This window comes from Mytilus galloprovincialis, chromosome 5 (assembly GCF_965363235.1).
Source record: "Mytilus galloprovincialis chromosome 5, xbMytGall1.hap1.1, whole genome shotgun sequence".
In the NCBI taxonomy this organism is placed as follows: domain Eukaryota; kingdom Metazoa; phylum Mollusca; class Bivalvia; order Mytilida; family Mytilidae; genus Mytilus; species Mytilus galloprovincialis.
Genome location: NC_134842.1, coordinates 90,659,904 through 90,687,147, shown reverse-complemented (window position 1 = coordinate 90,687,147; position 27,244 = coordinate 90,659,904). Strand labels below are relative to the sequence as shown.

The 27,244-nt window shown below is 32.0% G+C and overlaps 1 protein-coding gene across 1 annotated transcript in view; it reads right to left on the bottom strand.

Annotated features, from left to right (window-relative positions):
• The window catches only part of LOC143074197 (uncharacterized), a 79,882-nt gene that overhangs the window by 27,669 nt on the left and 24,969 nt on the right, over window positions 1–27,244 (bottom strand). Inside the window, exons 9-22 of the mRNA XM_076249746.1 lie at window positions 26,272–26,364; window positions 24,352–25,641; window positions 23,099–23,197; window positions 20,378–21,701; window positions 18,943–19,016; window positions 18,523–18,624; window positions 16,525–17,469; window positions 14,839–15,051; window positions 14,218–14,356; window positions 9,816–9,982; window positions 7,810–8,132; window positions 6,696–6,911; window positions 5,289–5,596; window positions 26–146 (exon numbers count right to left, since the gene is read on the bottom strand). Of these exons, the coding sequence (XP_076105861.1) occupies window positions 26–146; window positions 5,289–5,596; window positions 6,696–6,911; window positions 7,810–8,132; window positions 9,816–9,982; window positions 14,218–14,356; window positions 14,839–15,051; window positions 16,525–17,469; window positions 18,523–18,624; window positions 18,943–19,016; window positions 20,378–21,701; window positions 23,099–23,197; window positions 24,352–25,641; window positions 26,272–26,364 (5,414 nt within the window). The remainder of the gene's footprint in view (window positions 1–25; window positions 147–5,288; window positions 5,597–6,695; window positions 6,912–7,809; window positions 8,133–9,815; window positions 9,983–14,217; window positions 14,357–14,838; window positions 15,052–16,524; window positions 17,470–18,522; window positions 18,625–18,942; window positions 19,017–20,377; window positions 21,702–23,098; window positions 23,198–24,351; window positions 25,642–26,271; window positions 26,365–27,244) is intronic.

Below are 27,244 nucleotides of genomic sequence, written 5' to 3'. Positions count from 1 at the left end.
TAACATTAAATTCATCAAGGCGTACCACTCTAAATGTTCCTGCATCATCTGGTCTTGGATAATACGTTGTCCTGAATGATGTTGAGTTATTTTTATCATTTGTTGTTGTTAAGACCCGTGTTGTACCTGTTAACGTACTATTGATTCTAAAATAAAATCAATTAAAGATATACCATATGCAAAATTGAGTATTTCAGATTTTACTATCGTTGTAAATACACAAGCTTATAAAACTATGTTTTGTAGTCATTTTGATCATCAGTTGTGCTCGAACAAAATAGTTGAAAGTTCAAATCTAATTCAAACTTGAAGACCATTAAAACTTAAAAGTTCAAAAATATTTCCCCTCAAATCTATACATGAACATAGAATAGGTTGTAAACAATTCAACATTTCCAATCAGTATATACCAGGCTGACAATTTTTCCAGGCATACATGTCGTCTGCAAATAAAGGCAACAGTGTATACCGCTGTTCAAAACTCGTAAATCTATGGACAAAAAACAAAATTGGGGTAACAAACTAAAACTGAGGGAAACACATTAAATATAAGAGGAGAACAACGACACAATACCCACTTGAACAGTGAAGTTGGTAGGATGTTCTGAAAATTTATTTTATGTTCTAGTGTTTGAGTTTAAAGACTTTTCAATACAATTGTATGGCAACATGAATTTAACTGGTTTGGGGTTTCCCCCTTCTCAACTATTTTAGTGCTGATATGATTACCAGGAAACTTCATTAAATAAAATCCGTGTTAATGAACTAAGAAATAATATAAGTGTAAGCATCTTTTAGCCAAATTAGACATTGTTAGATGATTTGGAAATATTTTTCGTCAAATTAGGTCAATAAGCTTCTATTGTATCCATTAACCAATGATTTCCAACGTAACAATATCCTTTATTGCATATTTGCTGTAACAATTTACTAAGTTTACAACTTTAACTTAGTGTCCCTCACTTTAGCCTACCACTATTTGGTAAGGTATTATTTCTTCATAATATTAGTATGCATAACATAATTTATTTTACAAAATATATTTGATAAATTATTGAGAATTCTCATAGATATTTTGTTTCTTTTCCTGGTTTTTTTTCATAGTACTTATTTTTTCGGAATCATCTCCGTTATCGGTATGATCCGTGTTTCCAATAATATTGGACACAGTTTTGTTTTTCACATGTGCGTTATCGGGTATAGTTTTGATGTGTTTCGCCTTAATGTAATTGTTATCCACTGGATTTCACGTATGTGACTATATATGTTGAGTATTTAAATTTTGTTTAGTTATCTACTGATCTTTTTTGTTTCTCAATGTATATATATGTAATGCACAAGTAATAAAAGTTTAACATTTTAAGTTAGCACACTCATCCGAGATGATACATTATTTTTGCACAATAATTAATAAACGTACGGATACATTTCTACCGTAACAATTCTTTTTATCTTTTATACATACACATTTTAAAATCTAAAAATACAGTATAATTCACAACCATGGCTGAACATGCTTACAAACATTGGACATGCATGGTTGAATTGAATCATAAATATATCCATATTTGCCTTGTGTACAAGAAACAATTTTGTACACAATGTTTTGTGCTTCATACAAAGATTAGTCCTGATTCAATTGAATCTTTGCAATGTATCTATTTGTTTTAAGAATTATCTTATTATTTGTTTTGTTATTAAAATTGTTTATTTCAATAATTTCTGAAATTTCTTTCTGGAAAATTTTAAAAATGTTTTTTTTTTTTTTTTTGTCTTCTTTCCTGAGACAAAATGTGCTTTGTATATTGAGAAGGATATTATAGTTAATATGTAATTAATATCAAAGTATGCTGTATCTTCAATTGTGTACCCTGTTACTAAATTTTCAAGGCTTATAATGTCTTTTTCAATACCAAGAGATTTCATTAATTTTATTACTATTTTTAGAAAGTGATTTTTATATGAGCAATTGACAAACAAAATGGTCATATTCTTCCTTTTTTTTTACAATGCTTACATAAGTTGTCCTCAGTAATTTCCCACTTTTTTAAAAGCTCATTACTTGGCAGTATATAGTGTATAAGTTTCCATCTAGATATGTTCAATCTCTTATCAGTGAGATATTGAAAGATGAAAACAAAAGTATTTTTCATTTTAGAATTTAAATGTTTCTCAAATATTTGTTCCCACATAAGAAAACCATTTGGTTTATCACAACTACCTTTCAGTGTGAATATTTTAAAGAGTTCTTTTGTGCTCATAAAGAGAGTAATTGTCCTGTGCATAATTTTTAAGTCATTTATAACTTTAACTTTAGTTTTCAATGTATCTTCAATGCAAAGAATTGTTTTCCTATCAATTGGTTTTGCTTTTTTTAACGTATATATTTGCCTTGTCCAATTTTGTTTATATTTAAGTTTAGGTAAGATGATGGTGTCAGAGATATTGCCCTGTTCATCAATTACATCATTTATATTAATAATGTCACTTGTTATCCAATCTTCAAAATTTAAACATTTTCCATTAAACCGGATATTATCGTTTCCCCACAAAACTTGTTTTCTAATTTCAAGAAATTTTTGGGGATATTTTGTGTTACCTCCCATAACACTTATCCAATCTTTAATTAGTTGTTTATAGAAGTCAGGTAAATATTGTAACTTAATTTTATCAATTTCGTTAATATTCTTTAAATTCATTTAAATACAAGAAGATTTTTTCCTAATTTGTTGAAGTAAAATTTGGGAATAATTGTCCAGTTATCATTTTTATTTTCACTTTATTTAAGAATCCAGTTGATATGCAGTGATTTTATATCAGCATCAATGTCTGTCATCTTAAGTCCACCTTCCAAGAAATCATTTGAAAGTGTTGATCTTTTTACTCTATCTCTTTTGCCTTTCCAAATAAAATTGTATATTAAAGTTTTACAGTCTTGCAACATTTCTTTAGGAATAATAGTGTGTGCGGCAACATATGAAAGGTTTGGCAGAACTAATGATTTGATGACAACTATTTTTCCTATGTTAGTAAGATTTCTTTTACTCCAATCAGATATTATTTTTTTCCTTTTTAACAGTTGTTTTTCAAAGTTAAGTTTTTGACATTCTTGTTTATTGTAACCAAAGTAAATTCGAAGGCTTTTAAAAGGTGAAGTACACCAATTTATTTTTTCAAATTTTTCCCGACTGTGTTTTAATCGACCAAGCAATATCCCTTCAGTTTTTTTGGGTTTTTTTTTGTTCAATTTCAAACCTGAGAGAGTACCAAATATTTCTATTAAATTAATTGCTAGAGCTTCATCTTTTTTTTTTTATTTAAGAAATAGAGTAGTATCGTAAGCTCATTGGCAGATAAATTAATTGCTAGAGTTGCATCTTTTTTTTATTGAAGAAATAGAGTAGTATCGTCAGCTAATCGGCAGATTTTGAGGGTATTACTCTGACCGTCTAATTTTATTTCTAGTTCTTTTAAGTTTGATTTTCCCATAACTTCTACAGCTAGTACAAATAGTGACGATGATAACAAACATCCTTGTCGGATCCCCCGAGATTCTCTAAAACGGGAGGAAACCGACCCATTATTAATTATGCATCCTTTAATATCAGAGTACATTGTCTGAACCCACCTTATAAAATTATTTTTAAATCCAAGTTTTAAACATGAATACCCATTCTAATGAGTCGAATGCTTTTGTAAAATCAAGAAATAAAATTGCCCCATCAATTTTGAAAGTTTTAGAATAGTCTATGACATCTTGTACTTGTCGAATGTTGAAAACAATATACCTATTTTTGACATATCCTTTTTGGTCAGTATGTATAATCTTAGGTAGCAGGGTTTTTTCATCTTTGTGCTAAGACATTAGTAATTAATTTAGCATCATAGTTTAAAAGGGTAATAGGTCTATTATTGTCTAGTGAAAAGGAATCATTTATTTTTATAAATCAGAGATATTAAACCAACTTTCTGAGTGTAAGATAGTTCTCTTTTTTCATAGCAGTAATTAAAAGTGGAGACTATAAAAGATTGAAGTTCATCCCAAACTGTTCTGTAAAATTCCACATTCATTCCGTCAAGCCCGGGCGTTTTATGAAGTTTCATTTTAAAATTGCATCAATACATTCATCACCAGTTTTTCCCCTTCAAAAGAATCACTTTCACAATCATTTAATTCTTATATTCCTTGAGAGAATCTAAATACTTTCAGTTGCTTCTATTTCACAGTTTTTTTTTTTAGAATATTACTTTTTATAATAATTTGCTTCTAATTTTAATATTTTGTCTTGATGTCTTGTAACTTGACCTTTATCATCATATAATTGGGTTATTGTTTTTCTACTCTGTCTAGATTTTTCCATCCCTAGAAAATATGCTGAAGTTTTATCTCCTTGTTCAACCCATTTTACCCGTGCTCTTATTTGATTCCTTTTTATTTTTTCGTTACAGAGTTTTCCTATTTTTTTTTTCTATATTATCTATTTCTTTTTATAATATGTTATTTTTTTTTATCATTGCATGTGTCTATAATATTATTTAATTCTGTTAAAAAATTTTCCAACTTGCTGATTAATTTTTTTTTTTTCCTTAGCTTTTGTTTTGCAATAGCTTATTGTCTGTTCCCTAACCAATGACTATCATTTTTTGTTTTTAGAATTGAGCGTTCATTATGAAGGTTAACCCATCGAAACACATATGAAAAAAAAATTGTTTTAGTGTAATTTGTATTTATACCCACTAGGTTAATACAGGTACTGGTGAACTGTTGGTATAATAAGCTCCTTAATATAATAATCCTTCGATGTTGACATGATTTATAACTTTTAAAACATGCCCTTTCGCTTATTGAGAAATAATTCAATAAGTTAGGGTTCCAGGTTTCATTTATATTTTTAATTCCGTCTTAAAGCAGGTAGCTCTTTGTTCTTATATCATGTTCCAAACTTTGGTGTTTTTATGTTAGAGCATTATCCATGCATGAAAGGAAAACCAAGAAACGCACTTATGACGAATATGTTATTCTTACAAAGTATTATACATGTTATAATGATACTCGATAACTGAACATTATCAGAGACGAAATTCATTTCATATAGAGTCCGAATCAAATAAAAATCATTTATCAAAACATATGTAACACCAGCCTTTCATCAATAAGAAATGGTATCAATCCCCAGTGAACAATAACCCCGGTTTGTCTGTGATGTTTATTTTTGCTCAGTCTTTTACTCTTCTATGTTATCTAAATATATTGTCATGTCAATAATAAGTTTTTAAATTGAACTCACATAAGTTTGATTGGGACGATCCTCGGTGCAATAAAATCACTGAATGCAACCTTTCCAAAAATTTCTATTTGTTTTGGTCTAGGTAGAATTCCATTTGGATCTAGAGTTACCAGGTTAACAGAATACGAAACAGGTACAGTTATCGTCAATTCAATACTATGTTTACCGACAACATTTGTTGCTTCTACGATGACTGAATAAGCTATTAGTCTTCCTATAACATTTGACCACAACAGTCGTCCAGTTCGTTCATCTATTATCATATTTCCTGGATGATCTATGAGTGACCATGTTACAGGTATACTTCCCTTGGAAAACAAATTATAAGACAATAAAATAGTTACCTTATCTTCGACATGAATGGGCCTTATCAACCATTTGAATGAGATTTTACGAATGTGACCTACCGAATTAGGCTATTCATAATTGTAATAACATACGCAACAAGACGGGTGTAACATGTGGAGCAGGATCTTTGTCTTTAGCCATTAGTTTTAAACGCTGTGTCTTCTGTACTATTATTTGTCTGTTTGTCTTTTTCAGTTTTATCCATGGCGTTGTCAATTTATTTTCAATTTATGAGTTTGACTCTCGCTCTGGTATCTTCTGTCCCTCTTTTTCAGACAAAAAAAGGATACCTTTTGTACAAATTAAATAATAATGTGGAGAATTTTGCAAGTCTGTTAGAATAAAAAAAAAACAGCAACAATGTAAAAAATGCGTTCCCTACTCATTTGTTGACCGAAAATATTTATTACTATATATGTTGCACGAATTGATGGTACTTTCGCAACAATTTAAGGTTTATCCTGTAATCTATCTTATGAATACAAAATTACAATTTTATGTTATTACCTCTAACCAAAATATGCCCACTGTTTGACTTAATTTTAGAAAGACAGTTTATACGTTCTGTAGATTTATCATGTACATAAATATATAAAAATTATATTGCTTAATCTTTATTCAATTTACCAGTCTTTTGTTCCTGAACCTTGATAGTAGTATGTCTCAATGACATTTGTCGTTTCTTAGAGAATAAGGTATTTATTGTAGCCACATGTCAATCTAGGATATTTAAAGGTTCATGGCACTTTTGTTGAACACTGTATGTCGTTTTTTACTGTCATTTGGTACTTGTTTTCATCGAGGTTAATGCTTAAATAACATATACTCAACAACCAAGTTAATACACATGTATACCAGTAAAAGTATAAGTATTATGAATAAGGTTCAGGAAACAGACATTTATAAGCTATAATAAGAAGGAAAATTCAAAATAGACAACAGTAGTTTACCAATGTTCAAATATCATACATATTTAAAAAAGAGAATTAAAAGAAGTGAAAAAATAGCGGAATACAAAAACAAAACAAAGACCTAATTTGATCTACTCAGACTTCATACCTGTGATAACTGCAGTTTGAAGTCGTACATAACCGATTCGTTTATGGTTTGTTGTGGAGGCTTAATAATAACAGGAGTTAGTAGTTCAATCGTACAATTTTCACCTGTCCAGGGAAGGTTGCAAGAACAACCTCCAAACAAACACTGACCATGAGGAGGCGATGCATCTCGTCCACATGAGCTTGGTGGACACGTTGCAAAATATAAATATTTAACCTATAAAAAATATAAGAATTCTAATACATAACAACATAACATTTGCCTTGCATATTAACATGACTTCAGTATATCTATCATGTTACGCTTATGTATAAAATGAACGTGGCATATAATCAAATGAGTTATTAAAATATATATTAAAAGAATATATGTAAAACAACACGTTTAATTATTTATTGCGTCCGAAGCGCTTTTCTGGATTTACCTTCATCAGCAACGCTCAAAGCCAAACATTTGAAATCCGAAGTTGTGTAAGTACCCAAAATCGTTGAAGAGCTATATGTTGCAAGTAATATTTAATTAATGAATAATGTAGTCAGTATAATTTTGTATAATGTTTGCTAGAGTTTGCATTCTGTAAGAATGTACTCTATGGATATTTACTCCATCCACATTCGGTCGCGCTAAACATGAATTTTAACAATTATTGTAACATTTGACCATGCTCATTCAATTAGATCCCTTTTTCTATGATCATTACTACAAATTATTTGTTAACAAAACGTTAATTTTTTTAAATACTAATGTTTTTCTACCTCAGGAATATATTACCTTAGCTATGTTTGGCACACTTTCTAGGGACATTCTAGCACTAAATTCCTTTCAACTTTGTACATAATTTGGTCTTTTTAACTTTTTTTATTTGAGCGTCACGGATGAGTCTTGTGAAGACCAAACGTGCGTCTAGCGCTAATACAAAATTTCAATCCTGGTATGTATGATGAGTTTATTTTTTTTTGGTCATTATTTCTTTGTGGTTTATGTCTAATATATATTTAGTTTTCGTATGTTTAGATTTGAACGTTCGTAATGAAATCTATATAAACATAAACGTTGGGTACAGTTTTCTTTAAAAAAAAATTAAAGTGTAAATTAAATGCTTGAATAAAATCACCTTATTGTTGCTGAACTCTATCCCATCCGGAGAAATTTCAATACTAACAATCCCATCTGCTTGTCTGGGAGCAGAACAGACCACGTGATTCCAGGCAACCCATACACCGTTCACAACGTCTGTTTCAAACTTACATTTATAAGTATCTGTCTGTGGAAAATTGTGACCCCAGACATGTACGTCATTTCCTCCTTTGTCAAGGCCCTGATTTGGTATAACGTTCAAAACTGTCAGCAAAGGTAGACAATCTGGACCATAGAACGTTTCACTGCAAATATCACACAGATTTCCAGTCCACTGTGCTCCAAAACAATCACAAGTCCCTGTATACATAAGTAAGGAATGCTCATTTATCTATCACATATTAAGAAAGTGATATATCAAGATGCTTGATTACTTGATTGACAACATATTTGTAACGTTCGGAGGACGTGTTTTTCAACAGACTGTCGGCATCCCAATGGGAACAAACTGTGCCCCTCTACTTGCCGACTTGTTTCTTTATTATTATGAAGCTGTCTTCATGCAGGAACTTCTTAGGAAGAAAGATAAGAAGTTAGCAATATCCTTTAACTCTACTTTCCGCTATATAGATGACGTTCTTTCACTAAACAATTCAAAATTTGGTGACTATGTGGAACGCATCTATCCCATCGAATTGGAGATAAAGGATACTACAGATACAGTTAAGTCGGCTTCATATCTTGACTTACATCTAGAAATTGACAATGAGGGTCGATTGAAAACTAAACTTTACGACAAAAGAGATGATTTCAGCTTTCCAATTGTGAACTTTCCATTTCTAAGTAGCAACATTCCAGCAGCACCTGCATACGGGGTATATATCTCCCAATTGACACGATATTCCCGTGCTTGCATTTCCTATCATGATTTTCTTGATAGAGGGTTACTGCTCACAAGGAAGTTATTAAACCAAGAGTTCCAAATGGTGAAGTTGAAATCATCCCTTCGTAAATTTTACGGACGCCATCACGAGTTGGTTGACCGTTATGGAATAACCGTTTCACAAATGATATCGGATATGTTCCTTACGTCGTAACTACAATCCCCTTCCCTTTCATGAATGTGACCTACCGAATTAGACTATTTACCGGATTTGTAATCACATAAGCAACACGACGGGTGCCACATGTGGAGCAGGATCTGCTTACCCTTCCGGAGCACCTGAGATCACCCCTAGTTTTTGGTGGGGTTCGTGTTGTTTATTCTTTAGTTTTCTATGTTGTGTCATGTGTGCTGTTGTTTTTCTGTTTGTCTTTTTCATTTTTAGCCATGGCGTTGTCAGTTTCTTTTAGATTTATGAGTTTGACTGTCCCTTTGGTATCTTTCGTCCCTCTTTTATGCATGAACTGTTTCAAATACACTCTAAATCAAATTTATAGTATCTGTCTGTACACATACATGTGATTGCCTCCGCTGGCAAACCCTTGATATGGTATAACATTTAAAACTGTCAGCAAGTGTACACAGTTTAGACCATTGTACTTGTTACTTCAAATATCAAAAAGACCTCCTGTCCACTGCGCCCCTACGCTCCATACCATTCACAGATTCTTATCTATACAATTGAAAACTAATATGAAAGTTGTTTTATAAATGCACTTAACAAACGTACAGTTATGTGTACACTTATCTCAACATTATATGATCATGGGAAAAACTATTACCGTACAAGTGAATAGTATGCAAGTTGTTTATCTTAAATTAAAAAACAGACTGTTCTTATGATTTTAAAAATACTAAATTTATGACTTTTAAATCATATCGATGATAGACACATGTAGTGTTGCTTTTACAATAATACGTGCATATTAATGTTCTGGCCTAATATCTTCTTTAATTATGCATACAAAAAAGTAGAGTCACAAAAATACTGAACTCCGAGGAAAAATCAATACGGAAAGTCCCTAATCAAATGGCAAATCAAATGATAAAACACATAAAAAATTAACTGAATAAATCTTTTGATGTTATAAAACAAATACCTGTATTAAGATTACACTCCCCATTCTGACAGTTTGGACATGGTTCACAGCGGGTGCCCCAATGTGATGGTATACACAAACTGCAGTTTTCACCAGTGAAAGTAGGAGCACATGTACAAATATCAGGTCGAATACAGAAACCATGATCACTACAGTTGTTGACGTTACTGAAATGCATATTTAATATTTATCAGTATGAGGTTTTTTTATGTAATTTGATTGATTTTGGGTCATCGGGAGGTCGAGTTGAGTAAATAGTTCATTAATATTTCATCTTGCCAACACTTATGTTGTGATATGCGTTCAACTCAAATCATCATTGACTAAAATTGCAATTTTGGTGCAAATATGTGTGGGTGTCTTCATGCGCTCTGACTTATAACATTATTTTGTACTGTGATGTCGTTCGTGGAAAATGTTGGTTGTAATTCTGCAAGGTTACGTAATGTAACGCCTTTTATATTATTAATTTGTGGGTTTCTTTATGCTGAGTGTTCTTTCGTATGTTTTTGCTGTATTCCTGTCACGTAGTGATTTCATTTTAGCGATGTTGTTTTACATTGCCATTAAAGCATTATTTTTTCCTTAAATATCCTATACCAAGTCAGGATTATGGCAGTTTTTATCAAACAGTTTGTTTCTATTCATGTTGGTGTTTGTAACTGTTGCACGTCAGTGTCTCTGATGTTGCGGTGATTTCCTCTGAAAGTTGATTCGTTTCCTTCCGTTTTAGTTTGTAACCCGAATTTGGTTTCTCTCAACCGATTTATGACTATCGAAAATCAGTATAATATTGCTGCCTTTATTTATCCGACAATAAAAAAAAACATTACGCAAAAAATTCTTTAATGCAACAAATAAAGCATGGCTGTCTAAATCGACCTCTTCCCAAATTTAGTAGGACTCGTGGTCAACAGTTTGGAGTAAGTTTTATGGTACTAATTGCAAAAATATATATACGAAATGATTATATGGATATAACTACAATAGAAATGAATCCTTCGTCCGTTTAATTTCAGTCATCTGCGATAACGCATTGAAAGAGCAATCGGGCAGCTGGAATCAATCAGAATTGAAAGAGTAATTATAGTGAAAAAATTCGCTTTTAGCAACCAGTCAGTATTGTTTAATTAAGCTAAGAAACATTCATGATGACTTATTCAATTGCAAGTAATAATTTGAACTTATTGAATTCGTATTTTTTGTGAATTTCAATTAAACCTCTTAACTCGAGATGAATAACGCACGCATGGTGCGAGTTCTGTTATTAAAGGGAAATTATGTTAGCATTGAAAGTTAAACTAAGGTGATCACAAAAATGTCCTTATGAAGGTAAAAACAATGATGAACATATATTTTTAATCTATTATATACAATTAAACAATTGCACGATTCCGTTTCTATTTATATCTATATTTATATCGTTTATATGACAATTGAATTGGAGGTTTGGTGAGGCTTACTCGATATGTGATTAGATAACGTCAAGACTAAAATACACACGAAATGAAGCTGCGTATTATCGAGACCGTGCCTTATACATTGTTTATTTTAGACTATTTATCATTCGGATTAATGTTTTACATGGTTTTAAATCAAATATAAAAATTTGTATCAATCGGTCAACATGAATATGTCAGCCAGGGTCCCTTCAATGTAACTAATGACGTCAATGGTAACGTCGGAAGGCCAAGCTTAAAATACAAAACAGTTATCTCATAAATTAAATTTCCTGATGCTCATGTAAAAATGATTCTCAAAAGTGTGAACGTAGCAAATCCTCCTTTTGTAATTCACTTCTGTATTTCCCGGGTTATGGGATGATACGTATGGTAATTATATATACATGTTCCGTATTATTTGCTGTTTTCTTCAATCTTCATCGGTTTTGAAGATCTATGATCTTTGTATGTTCTATTCCATATATTGTAAAGTAAAGTGTTTGGATACTGTCTTTCTAATAATTTTAAGTTTGTTTTATCATTTTCTTTTCATTTTAATACTAGAGACAATAAAACAAATTCCTCACCCCTTTGTCAAGTGCTATGGTGTGTTTTGTCAAACTCTACTACATGCTAGGTCGTGGTTTTGTTTTTACACACGCTATAGTTTGCACTTTGTAAATACAGCTATTTCTCAAACCACGCCTCTTTTTGGGGAGATTTAGAATGTTCATAGAAAATTAATTTTGTTTACATACTGGTTCCCAGTTATGTTCTCTGTGTTCCATCTCATAGAGACATAACTTGGGAATTTTACCAGTAAATATACATGTACATAGTGTTTAAATTAAAATCTGTGGTAAACCTTCATTCGAAGTAGGGGTAGTTAAGAAAATAAGCGTTAGTTTAAACTCTGAAAAGTTCTGGGCATATAAACGTTGAAACTATGCCGCACAGCCCTATATCTTGACCTTTGAAAAAAGTTATAGTGCATATGAACTTTTAATTCTAGGATAAGATATTTTTCAAAACTTCATAGTAAAAGTTGTACAGTTTTAGCCGTAAAAGAAGTTATTATGGGAAATTGCATTGTCAATATTTACAGAAATGCAACCTATAGATAAAATGAGGATTGCAATAGATACCAATCCGAAGCATCGTGAAGTTCTTGCTCAGGATTTCCAAAATTGAAGCAAAAATAATTCTAATCGAGCCCTGCCAACACCTTGACCAACACGGATTGAGTCTTGGTCTCAATATGATTAACAAAACAGTTGTAAAAGAACACGAAAAAAATCTTCTTGGATCACAAAGACATTTAAGACCTCCCATCGATACTACTACTGCTAGCTTTACCACCTTTACTTTTGTGAGTGGAGATCCACTACCTATCAAACCAAGGAGAGGCTCAACCCTTGGACAAGAAATGAGTTTCGTCATAGAATGATGCTAATCAAAGCTTTGAATCATGATCTGAAACCGTGGTTCTTGCGTCTAAAATGGAATTGTTTCCTTTGACAGAGCTGACATTTTTGTAGGTAGCCTACTTTACAAAGGACACTTAAGCTATGTCTAAGGGAATGCATGGACATAAAACATCACGAAATATTCGAACCAGAATATTTGAATGTATATAAAGGCATTCAAAAACTGCAAATGCGATGGATACAAACAATGAGTTTGACCTAAATCAAAATGAGTTACAAGGAAGAGCATCGTTCCGCACATGTACAAAAAAAGATAAGTTGGTAACAAAATGAAATCCGCGGTTTTTTCTCACACTTTGGTCAGATTCTAGTAAGATCCATGTGTTACATCGACAGCGGGGAGTGCATACTATTAATATTGATGGGGTTTTTTTAATTTTCCAAACAACTTCAAATTTCAACTCGATGTTTCGAGCATCGGCAGTAAATGACGAAGCCAAGATTAGCTTGGGCTAACTATCCTGATTCGTTATTGATGTTCCCTTTCGATAAAAAAAAAAGTTCAAACAAGCAAGAAGAAACTCAACATCAATCTTTTATCATTGATATGAGTTTATTTACAACCACTGGGTCGATGCCACTGCTGGTGGAGATTTATTTCCCCGATGGTATCACCAGCCCAGTAGTCAGCTATTTTGTGCTGATATGAATTATCATTGATATGGTTATATTTATAAATTAACTGTTTACAAAATTTCGTATTTTTTTACATATACTAATAAAGCTTTGCTACCTCAGGCATAGATTACCTGAGCTGGACTTGGCAAAACTTTTAGGAATTTTGGTCCTCAATGCTCTTTTACTTCGTACTTTATTTGGCCTTTTTAACTTTATTGGATCCGAGCGTCACTGATGAATCATTTGTAGACAAAACGCGCGTCTGGCGAATACACAAAATTTATTCCTGGTATCTATCATGAGTTTATTATCAACAGCTATTTCCACATGAGTCAGTGCAATTATATAGCCGTTCCACAGGATACATACCATAGTTAGTTGTCTAGATGGATCATAGAAGCCTTTCAAAAAACAAGAGTAACAATCTAGACACATCCATGTCTTATCACTAATGTGTGCAAAAGTCAACGTCACGCCTGAATCTAAACGATGTCCATTCGTGTCCACATTTTTTTGAATTTTAGGTCATCAATATTCATATTGCTCTTCAACTTTGTACTTCTTTGACTTTCTATTTTTATCTGAGCGTCACTGATGAGTTATGTGTATACGAACTGTGTCTTGTGTTTCAAATTATCAGCCTGGTACCTTTGATAACTATCAACAGAAACAAATTAAATTGTTAACTTTTATAGACTCGGAACTATTTAATCTATGGTCAGTCTCATTATAGTATAGCAAGTATCATATTCTATTTGTAAATCAGATGCACTTGCTTTAATCTATTTTCCCCAAATTTTTACATATGATGCAATTATTAGATTATTTTGTATTTGATATATCAGAATCACAAACCTGCATAATGCATAAATACACTGATGTCCACTCCAACCACTTTTACATTGGCACATGTTCGATCCAATGCATAATCCATTCCCATAGCAGTTATGGACTCCTGAACAATCATAACCTAAACACTTTTCACCGGCCCAACCTTAAAATGATAAATTTCAAACATGTATATCGAATAAATAAAAGATTATCCGAAACGGTATGATTTTAAAAACTATACCAAAACATTTAAAAAAAAACGGATGACCATGGCTGTAGACGTTTTTATTCAATGTCTAATAAATCATTGCTTAAGAAAAATCAATAGTATGCCAACTGATTGTTCCTCAAAATGTTTCAGAAACAGATGCATCAACAGAATGTCGTATAAATATTTACGTTTCCTCTCTCGGCAAATATTATATATACTGTACTCGTTCGGAAGCCAATTTGACCGTCTCGAGAGTAGTTGTATCTTTTCACAGTCAATCAAGTGGGAAAATATAGTGTGTTATGAACGAGTTGCAATCAGATGTTTAATCACTATATAATTACATTTTGATTCTAGCACATTTTATTTTATATTAAAAATGGTATATTCATTCATCGGAGAATATCATTTACAATATGTTTTAATCTACTTACCAGAAAAACATCTACATTTATTTGGACTGACACATTCACCATTGTAGCTGCAGTTATCGACACCAGAACAATCAATGTTTCTGTCAGTCAAAATCGAAGTTATATTAACCAGTAACAAAGTACTATCACGATGAAAATCAAATATTCTCGCGTATGCTATATCGGTATTGGCATTTCCCCACCAGTTGTTAGAAGCGTTTACAGATGATGTTCCTACAACAGTAAATATTTATATACATGGTTAGATTACCATTGAATAGAAACTTATGTTTGCCTCATTTACCATTGTGATAGCTTAGCTCTTATTAAGTATGGTACAGGAAGTGTGAACATTTACCAGAACGAACTGGTGAATGGCTTATCGCTAGTTTGTGGTTCACATTATAAACATACGATGTTCAACATCGCTGATGAAATATTCCTGTCTTGCAAACAAATAAATGAACTACATATATTATCACATTCATCTTTATCTATATTGGGATCGTATGCTAATAATAAAACTTCAGAGGTTAAATCAATGTGATTAGTTGTATCCACTGCTAAAAGAGGGACGAAAGATACCAAAGGGACAGTCAAACTCATAAATCTAAAACAAACTGACAACGCCATGGCTAAAAATGAAAAAGACAAACAGACAAACAATAGTACACATGACACAACATAGAAAACTAAAGAATAAACAACACGAACCCCACCAAAAAACTAGGGGTGATCTCAGGTGCTCCGGAAGGGTAAGCAGATCCTGCTCCACATGTGGCACCCGTCTAAAATATCTAAATATTCATCAAATGTTGATACCTTATCCGAAATTGATGTATTAAGTCTTCATTTCTGTTTTTTATTTAGATATACTTTTTACAAAGCATTTGTAAGACCTTGAGTCATATAGATGGACATTAATTTTGCAGACAATTTTGCTTTAATGTCACATCTTAATTTATAAACTAAGGATAATTTGCATTTAGAATTTGTTTTGACTACTTATCATGGCCATTTTTGAAATATTGATTTACAAAAAAATGGATAAAACATGTTATAGATTCTGTTTTTCTTGCGTTTTTTCTGTTGTTTTTACTAGTACATGTGTTAATATGTGAAGGTTGACAAACTCGCATACAAATGGTATTTTTATCTAGTATTTAGCACAAAACAATTAAGTGTACACTAGAAACAAAACATTGTGATTGTAATAGCTGGAAGAGACTGATTCTGACTTTTTCCTTATATTTAGCATTGGCCTTTTTTTGGGGTCTCAAATCGTAAGAAACGATATTAAAGATTTGTTTCAATTTTGGTAATGACCAATAATAAGCCATTGCGTCTTCTAAGGGAATATCAGTGTGTGATAGATATATCAAAAATGTTTACCCTTTATCGTAGGAAAAATGCCAAGGTGTTTGACTATCTGACAAAAATTCCTATTAATTTTTTTCAAAATATTCATTAGAATTGAACAGTCATTTGCGATTTATATGATTTATGTCCATACCACATAGACCAGGTCAGCATTGTTAAGATTATGATATGGAAAGATATATTTATATCTACATATACTTTAAGTTTAACTATTTAGTAGTCCATTCGATATTTCTTTTAAATTTTATGGCTACCTGTTTATTACCTTTACTTGTGCACACCTGTATTCTAACATTTTTGTCTTTTGCATCTTTCATTTTAACATACCTTTCATTTTTACATATATATCATACGGTGACATTGGATTGTCAAATATGTTGTGGGAAAAATTAAAGTATTTTGAGTCTAACGTGACTGTTCCAACAGTAGTTTCTGTGGTTAAAAACTGGTTATAATAGAAAACACCTTTGAAAATTCCAGTAGTTTCACTTGAAACCAGATCAACAATGCAGTCACTAACCAAATGTCTGAATATATTAGTAGATATGTTGAACATTCGTTCCTTAAATTCTTTGTTTCCCTTTGCATATGCTTCAAGATAACATTTTCCAAGACCTTCACAACTGCAATATTCAACTGTATTGTCATGAAAAGTCATGCTTGCGTTGTTCCATGTCTTCATATTTATGTGACAAGTATTATAAAAAGTATTAAAACCTATATCAAGATGACCAATGTACTTGCTCGATTTATATGCCGTATAAGCAATCGACAAGGCATTGTTTGTTATGTTTGAAAATATATTATACATTATATTAACTCTATTTATCGTCCATTGACTCTGAATTAAAAATTCCAAACCGTTTGAAGAATTTGTAATCCGACAACTGTCAATGGTAATGTTACCAGACTTTGACCAATCTCCTCTGAATCGGACATTAACGGCTGTTGAACATTCAGTAATATTGCTGGATTTGATATTTAAGTCTCCAAAATATTCATCCATCTTTATACAGGTAGAAGCATTTGTGATATTTACATTGTAAACATTTATTATTCCATTTTCTGTAAAGAGTATTCCACTTTTCATACAGTTTCTTATATTGGTCCCTTCAAAATCATAGGTATTAACAATTGAATTATCCGGTTTGACTGTCAAACAAGACGTTCTTGAATTGGATATTTGACTTCGTTTCATTTCGAACTTGTTAGAAATTGCTGTAAAACCGTTCATTGTGTGTGCTATGTGAACATTGTTAAAGGTGGAATATTCTACAAAAAAGTATATGTCAAAACATTTATTATTTTCATACAAAATCATGTACACTATCAATAAAATTGCAATTATAAAAGTTATAACAAAATTATATGATCAATTAAAAGCAGTGTAATCAAACAGTGGTTGTTGTTTGTTGATACGGCTGTTGTCTGCTCTATGGTCGGGTTGTTGTCTCGGGTGTAAGTATGATCCTTGTTGAAGGCCGTACGTTTTACACATTGTGACATGGATTTGAATTTGTCTCATTGACACTTATACGACATCTTTCTATTTCTTTTTTTTTAGAAAGTAAACTGAAAACAAAAATTAATTTAAAAGTAACAAAAGAACTGACACACAATCCTTGTATATGATATCGGATATGTTCCTATTGTCGCAATTACAATCCTGTATCCTTCTCACGATTGTGACCTACCGATTTAGATTACTGGTATTAACCGAGTTTGTTATAACATGTGCAACAAGACGGGTGCCACATGTGGATCAGGATTTGCTCAACCTTCTAGCGCCCTGAGATCACCCAACGTTTATGATGGGGTTCTTGTTGCTCAGTCTTCACTTTGCAACGTTGTGTATTGTGTACTTATGTATTTCTTTTTTATTTTTTATATTTAACTATGACATTGTCAGTTCTTTGTCTGTGAGTTTGAATGTGCTTCTGGTATCTTTCGGCTCTATTTTATATTTAGAATTAGACATACTCAATTGGTTACTTTTTTTCAGAACTGTTCTATCACGATAATAAATTACTATGTTATATGTAGATAAATAGACCCTAAACAGAATCAACTTTTTCCTACTTTACAAAAATATTCTCTATTGACTAAATGTACCGAATGGTTCAAATTTATCTAATTATATAAAAAAAAATGTAAACTTCAAATCCTTATCAAAAACTGTACTTTGTATGAACAACTTATTAGCCGAATAAATTGTATATACCTTGTAAAAAGTTATAGAAAATTGAAAGGCAAACCTAGTAATTTAAATAAGAATAAAATGTCATTAAGAATTCTTCAAGTATATTGATAAATGTATTTACTCACCATTGCTAGTAGATTTTAACACGATTCCATTCCAAAACACAGCATCATTAATAGAGGTCAAGGTTGTAAATTCACTGATTCCCGTAGATATCTTCAATACTCCTAAATATATAGTTTCTATTTTGAAATGAATCGCAATATTTCATCTACATCTCTTTTATGCATACATCTTTATAAGCATACATCTCCCGTAAAAATGATAGAACAAAGATAAAACATTTAATTTCATGGAAAATTATAAACTGGACAGCAATTACAAGAACAATACATCAACTACATTATGTTAATTGCAATCCGATTTTGTTTTTAAATAATCCAGTGCTCCGGTAGAGCAGACATGTCTCAATGCATATTTTATAACTGCTCCGAATAATTCTGATAAGAGTCAAATTTACATAAAACGTATATATCATTACATACCTTGAATATATATGCCTCTGCTTTCTTTGAAACGCAGGACTGCACCAGCTGGTATTGTCAAAACATGACCCGGTCTAAAGTATAAAATAACGGTACATATTCCAAATAATCGATTATAAATAACATAGTGACTGTTACATGATAATATTAGAGATCAATAATTCAAGTTTGTAGCTTTAAAGGTACCTTTCACATGTTTCATGCAATTTATGTGTTTTAAAGGTTTTTTTTCTTTCTAAAACGAATGAAGATAATAGCGCAATCAAAATCCATGACAACATAAAAGGCAAATTACATTACAGAAAAGATTGCTCAATTTCCATCAAAACTGGCTGTATTTCAGTGATGTATGTTGCATCAGTGAAAAGTTGTGTAACGTATTATAAAGTACACAATTGATGAAATGTTTACGATTACGTATCATACATTAGCGGATTTGTGTTTGTCTTTGGTCTAACCAACTGTCATACTTGCGCAAATTTGAAATAGAAACATGTTTTAATTTTAAAAGCAGTGACACGATTGTGCATGACAGATACATCACCTTAATTGGAAAATAAAACTAAGCTCACCAAAAAACACAGCACTAGCCAATCATCATCTTATCAAAACAAAATTGAGTGTAAATTTGGATAATTCGGGAGCGTAGAAAGTTCTTGTTACATATAGAAACTCGCAATCGTTTAACAGGACAATACATATCTGTTAATATCATAATCGAAGAATAAGGGATTGCATTCTGGACTTAAATCAACTCTGATTTGAATGTATTGGCGAATTTAGAATGGACATTTGCAAACGAAATGATGTAGTAATGCGTATCAATCACAAAATAGTTGTATACTTTTGAAAATAGATCTCTATGTGATCGTAACTTGAAAATATAAAGATATTGAATGATTGCCAATAAGACAATTTTAAACCATAGACCAAATGAAGTAAACGTAGAAGTGTGCAATGATAGATCGCCCGACAGTCTTCTACATTTATGAGCGTACCAAATAAAAAGCTATAAAAGGCCCCGAAAAGGTACAATAATTCAAAGGAAAATTCAACAGCCTGTTTTATTTATAAAACGATAAACGCAATTCAAAATGGTATATTTGAACAAACAACCGCTGAGTTGAAATATCCTGCATGGATTGTGACAGGCACATGCAGAATGTATCGGGATGAAAAATGTTAGCAGACGCCCAACTATATCCCTTACCTGGGATTGTGGTATTACAGCGCAATAAGAATAATTGCAAATGATTTACTTCTGTCAACAGATTGATATAAAGCATTAAAACAACTAAGAAAACACTAAATATACATATCACTTAGCTGAGATTTATTGCAATTACTATAAGCTAGTTAAGGACCAATAAAAACTTATAAAAAAGGAAAGGAAAATAGATGTACATATGTGTATAATAATTATATCTATGTATACCTTACAAACAAAGCTCTTGATATAATAATGGGTTCGGCGATCATTGGAATGGTGAAATTTGTGGTAATTTCTCCGCCAAATGTTCCTTGCATATCAAAGTTGTTTTGCGTTGAGGAAACTAATTGCTTCCTATTGTCATCAGTATAAAACGGAATATAATTGACAAAACTTTTATCCATGTCTCTTTCGAATCCGCAAACTATCTCTACAATTTCCGTTACCACCGTTTTACCCCAGTAATTAAAAGTAGCATTTATTTCAAATGACTCTCGGAATGTTGGTGCTCTTAAAACGCATACATCTGAATTTAAGTTCTTTAGATGATTATTGGTTACTGTTACTGGCTGAAAGCTGTTAAGGTCAATCAATGTTTCAGTTGCCCAGTCGCCAAAGATAGAATTGTTCTGTATTGCAATTGTCCCGATGGAATGACGTACATGTCCTGTAAAAAGTATAGTTGTTTTTGCGACATTCCCATCAAACGTGTTCTTCTCAAATGTAACATCACCAACGTCCTGGAATTGAAACTCCAAAAGAGCACCGTATGTGTTCGAATTGTTCACAAACAAATTTCGGACAATGTTAACGAAAGCCATGTTTTCGTACCAGGAATTGAAATATATGCCTATCGTCTTATTCCCGTTAATAAATGTATTATTTTCAACCTGAAGCATGCAGTCACCAAAGTTAGCATAACCGAACTTAATGTGTATTCCATCATTGATATTATCCTTAAAAACCGTGTTTAATATTTTAACTTGAAACTTGGAATTGCCATTTCTTTCAAGATATACATATGATATTCTGTAAAACGAATATATTGAAAATCGACGGTAAGTATGGTCTGAAATAATACAAGAATCTACCACAAATTCTTCTGTGAAGTATTCTTTAATTGCATATTTTACATTTCGGGATATGTTTGACGAGCTTATAGTAACTCTTCCTCCAAACTCTTGGTGAACATAAATTCCAGATTCAGTGTTCCCTTCAACTTTACATTGAGAAATTACAACACTTGCGTTCGCTTTGATAACAATACCATATATCTTATTTTCACTAGCAGTACATTTGTTTACCTTAAATACCGTTTCGTTCATTTGATATCCCTCTGTTACAATTTCAATTCCGCTTTTCATATTATTTGAAGCGTTTAGCTCAGATATGGTCACTTCCGATATATTGTTGTTGACATAAAGGGTAAATCCGTTTGAAGTTGAATATACAGATGTTACATTGTGGATGTATGTGTTCATACTACTTATATGAATGCCCGATGTAGTGTTTGTTACAGCTAAGTATTCCAACTTTGATTTAAAGTTACCTATTTTAAAGAACAATAATTATTGTAGTATTAATCATTACCTATAACATAATTCGTAAATGCCGCAAATGATTGAATAAAAAAGGGAAACCACAATATAACATACATTTTTCATGTCATCAGGTAAAATAATTTTTGTATGCCATCGATAATTGTAAGTATCGCTGAATTCCTCCAAGTACACATAAGAAGGATTTGTTTAATAAAAAGTGAACTCCAAAATTAAAACGAATTGCATATGCTAAGCTACACAAAAATGTTTCTAAAATTTAAAAGTCATTCTTACATTACAAAACCATTCATATTTGATCATTCAATGTTTGCGAAACATCCATGCCAACTTTTTCAATTAAAAACTAAGAGTTTTCATGATGTCCTTTACAATACACGTATTTTTAGATAAATGCAAAGGTAGTACACCGGTGTTCAAAAGTCATAAATAGCTTTAAAAAAATTATAAAACCGGGTTACAAGGTAAAACCGGGTTACAAGGTAAAACCGAGGGAAATATATCAACTATAGAAAAAAAAACAAAAGAATAACATGAACATAAGTGTGCAAGAAAAACGAACGCCAACAATCATAGAAACGAACTGTTCGATGAACAGTATTGCTGTTTACAGTTTATCTTTATCTACAATAATATTTAAGATAATATTAAAAAACGGCAAAATGTTCTTAAAATTACCAATTCAGGGGCAGCAACCCAACTACGGGTTGTCCGATTCATTTGAAAAATTCAGGACAGATAGATCTTGACCTGATAAACAAATTTTACCTCCATGTCAGATTTGCTCTAAATGCCTTGGTTTCAGAGATATAAGCCAAAATCTACATTTAACCCCTATGTTTTATTTTTAGCTATAGCTGCCATCTTGGTTGATTGGGCGGGTCAACGGACACATTTTCTAAACTATAAACCCAAAATAATGATTGTGGCTAAGTTTGGTTAAATTTTGCCCATTAGTTTAAAAGGAGAAGATTTTTGTAAAAGTTAACGACGACGACGACGACGGACGCCATCGATGAGAAAATCTCACTATGATGAAAATAGCTCACATGGCCCTTTGGGCGTGGTGAGCTAACAATACACTGGAAACTCACGCAAGAACATTCATCACAGTGAAACGCACAAACAAATACTATAATAGTCGACACAACATGTAAACCGCAGAACAACGACGAACATATTCGATCAACGACAGACACAATAGGCTATATCACACATAGACGCGCTAACATAACTTACATGCCATCTCGAACTTTATACAATTATGTTCCCAGTACCCAATCAAACAAATGTCATGACAATGATGGTATTGAAAAATAGATATAAAATGTTGGATGTGCAAAGTACCGAAACACGTCGTATAGCAATGCAAATTAAAACTGTTTACCTCTGTTTGATTTTATATCTAGTCCTCTCCATGGTTTTTCGCTTGCATCTGGTTTCATCTGAATCAACTCATCTGTCGATCCCAAAACATTAAACATTCCTAAATAAAAACAGATTATAACAACCAGGAGCCTTAATTCGAGTTGTTGTATATAGTTTCTGTGTCGTAGTTGCTATGATGCACAGCCTAATATAGGTAAGGGGAATACTGTTTTCTAGTTTATGCGTGTGTGTCTCCGTGTGTTCCTCGGTTCTGTATCGAGTTTAGATGATTGATTGATTGATTTAGTTTGAGAAGAAGCCTTGGCTACATTAACTTGAAACGTAGATGCAAAATAGCTGGTGTCGGTCCTATTTAATAGGTTTTTAACACAGGAAGGTGATACTTCGAAATACAGTCTCTTCTTAAAGGTTTTTGTAAAGGCAGTTTACTTAGAAGTCGCATTTAATTGAAATTCGATACACATGTTGTTAGAGAAACATATCAACCTTACAAAACAAATAACGATTTGGACCACAAGTTTAAGGATCACTGCACGTGTACTTCAGAACATTATAGAGTTTCTAAAAAGTAAATAATATTGAAGATATTGACAAACTTATATTCATGCTTACAATTCATCTATAATTTCTAAATATTCAGTTTTTCGTGCCTAATCCTTAGTTTTTATGTGAATACTTCGAAGCCAGTTGTCGTTTTTTCTTTAGCAATCTCATCTGCTTCAGATGATGAACACTAGACGTTAGGCAACCAACAATCAATCAATAAATCGGTTAATTAATTTATTTACCCATTTTGTATCATTCGAGATTGTGATTTTGTCATTTGTTAAAGTACTTTCTGTTTTAAGTTTCCTTGGAGCTCGATGTCGTTTTTATTGTTTTGACATTGGACTTTTCCCTTACTTTATTTGGTAAACTAACGTTTAGAGTTCAAATGTGTATACCGATAAGAAATCGAAAAAAAAAATGATTTGAGATTTTGTTTAGACATCACTCATGTGAAGCCGCAGATTTTTGGTAAACTGACGTCTTTTAAGCGTTAGAAATACATGGCAAACGACTCAAGAAGGGTATGCATTCTCTGTGTCTTTATCGTAATGCATCACCAAATAAGACTACTCAATGAAGATGTTTTGAGACAAATCTTTTTGTTGTTTGAAGCTCAGCTTTCCTGTAGTGCTATTTATAAAAATAAAATAGAATTAAAGTATTATAGAATACCGTTTTATCAGACCACATATGAATACTCACCGTAGACCGTTATGCCGACATCTTCCTTAAACAGCAGTACAACACCAGCTTCTAAACTTAAAACAGCATTCTCGTTTACAACAATATTAGAAACTACAATATATGGACTGCCACCTTTAGTTATGGTAATATTCTCCCTCAAAATTCCACCAATATCACCAGAAGAACTTATAAATGCTGCTTCTTCGTTTTGAATATCTGAATAATTTTTGGATCCTAGATATGGCCTGAAGGTTACTTTAAATACTGTGTTATCGTAGCTGTTATCATAGACTCGTTTTTCGATACCATTTACGTCAGTTGTACCCCAGTAATTTTGAGACGCATTTAATGCCATTCCCGTGTAACTACGTGTGTCTCTTTCGACTTTTAAATTGTATGCAGCATCTTTGTTTTCAAAGAAATTTTGAAATATATTAATATACGGTGAGGTAAAAGACAAAACAATGCCTTTGTTGTTTTCAAATACATTCTGTGTCATGGTGATGGTCGAATTACCAGAACGAGGCTGTAACAGCTTCACGATCCCATCTGCTGTATTATTAGAGAATACATTTTGAGATATTGATAAACTCTTGAAATCAAACTCTGTTATTGCAAGCTTTATACATGCACCATTATTAACGAAATAGTTGTTCTGTATCACTATGTCTTTCAATTGACCATGTGTTTCAATTGCTGTGGAAGCTATGTTTTCAAATTTATTGTTAGTTAAGTTCAATCCAACATTAAAATCTTGTTTATTTTCCTGTTTGTCACAGAATGATACAAACAATCCTGTATCACTGTTTTCATATGTATTTAGTATTCCTTCTAAATCTACTGACATGGCTTTGCAATTGAAAATTGTTTTGCCACCATTTTCTACAGAAAACGTCGATGACATCAATCTGCTTTGTATATGGCTTGAGTAAGTGTTTATTTCAAAAAGGTTTTCGCTTGATGTTGTGAACATTGAGTTTTTTGCATTTATATAAATAGTAGTCACATTAGTTTTGGAGACCATCTCGCTTAAACTTAATAATTTTCCCGTTGAACTGTACAGTGCAGTATTCTCAAAGTTTATATATAACGTTTCCGTTTTGTTGATTTCGATATTTGCCACGATGTTATTTGTACTGATAATACTGTCTTTAAGATTCAATTCAAGGTTCCCTATAAAATTGATTGCCGTGATAAATCCGTCAGTCTGAACTACCGAAACGTTTGAAACGTCAATTTGTGAAGCTCCATTGTGAACAAACAAGGTGATATCACAGTCTTTCATTAAGATGTTGGACAGCTTTAATTCTAGATATAATGAGGAATATATGTTCAATTTAGTCATGTTAAAGCTGAATCGGTGTGCAAGACTTATGTTTTAACGTATTCATGTTTTTAGTTATAGGTTTTAGTTTCTTTTTAATGAAATTGTATTAATTAAATGTTTGTCGATCCAAGTAATTCAATATCGGGGCTTACTCCTTTGTAGACGAAACGCGCGTCTGGCGTATATACAAAATTTAGTCCTGGTATCTATGATGAGTTTATTTTGTACTACATGTTAATTTTAGATTTTACAGTTTATGTTATCCAAGAAAAAAATCCGCTACCTTTAAAATTGGTCATGTTGTAATCTTCATTTACTGCTCTTTGACACTTATGACCTTGATACTGAATAACAAAAGGTCAGAATGTGGCATTGTATCAAGTTATTTTCTGTTGGGTTCCAACTCCTTACATCTTTTTTTTACTTATATTTTGGCACTTTTTGTTAATACTTGCTTATATTTGTACCCCCTCCCCCAACACCTAACATATTAATTCTATAATCTACCTTGCGAAAGGTTTTTCATTATATTTTTTTTTAAATAGAGAAAATAATTATTCTATCATGAATTTTGGCTGACAAGTTTATTTTTACTTGTAAGTATATCAAACCTTCCTTAAAAAGATGTATTCCGTTCCATCGCTGCTCCACATTTTGTGCTTGCAAAATTGTTCGATTCAAGGTTTCACCTAAGCGAAGATTTCCTAAAAAGATACTAGTATATTCAAATAGAAACTTTCATATCGGTAAAATAGATCCTTGTTGACCTATTATAACTGTTGTATCTTAATTCAAATGTAACATATCGGTTTAACTGAAACAATCCGTGTCAAATTAAAATTCATGTGTGAAGTATGGAGAAAGACATGTCCATTTTCGACTGAAATAAGATGCAACTTTAAAATTGTTTCAAACCACTGTTTGCCTTCCATTATTTGATGCGGCTTGTTTTTAATTTCACTGCTTTTTCTTTATCCTCTGTTAAATTTTCCCTTTTTTATATTTTATATTCATTATGTAAGTTGAAAGTGCTTAGTTCTCCCTATTGTAACTAAGTTGTGACTTGATTCCGATTCCTTTTATGCTCCAAGTAATCATTTGCTTTTGACAGGCCGTACAGTTTTTATCTAGTGTAACCGAAATTTCTTCCAGGCTTTTAAAAGTCGAAATATTAGGGATTGACATTAATCTTTCTAAAACCACGCCGCAAAAGCTTTCAATAACTAACTGCAATTATTATATTGCTTGTATAGTATACCAATTGATAATCATAATAACAGTGGTGATTGAAAAGGGTTTCAATCAATAATCAGGTATTTTAAGTTTTGTTTCAAGATCGTTCAAGGAACTGAGGTGTTTAACAAAACATCCTCCACGTAACTGAGGTGTTTTGCGAAACCGTCAATGTTTAAATAAAATGCATTTAAATTTATTTTTTCATTATACTTTGATCCGTCTTACGTTTTATTTTGGTCCTCAATGCTCTTCAACTTTGTACTTTATTTGGCCCTTTTTAATTGTTTTTTTTTAGGGATTCGAGCTTCACTGGTGAGTCTTTTGTAGACGAAACGCGCGTCTGGCGTA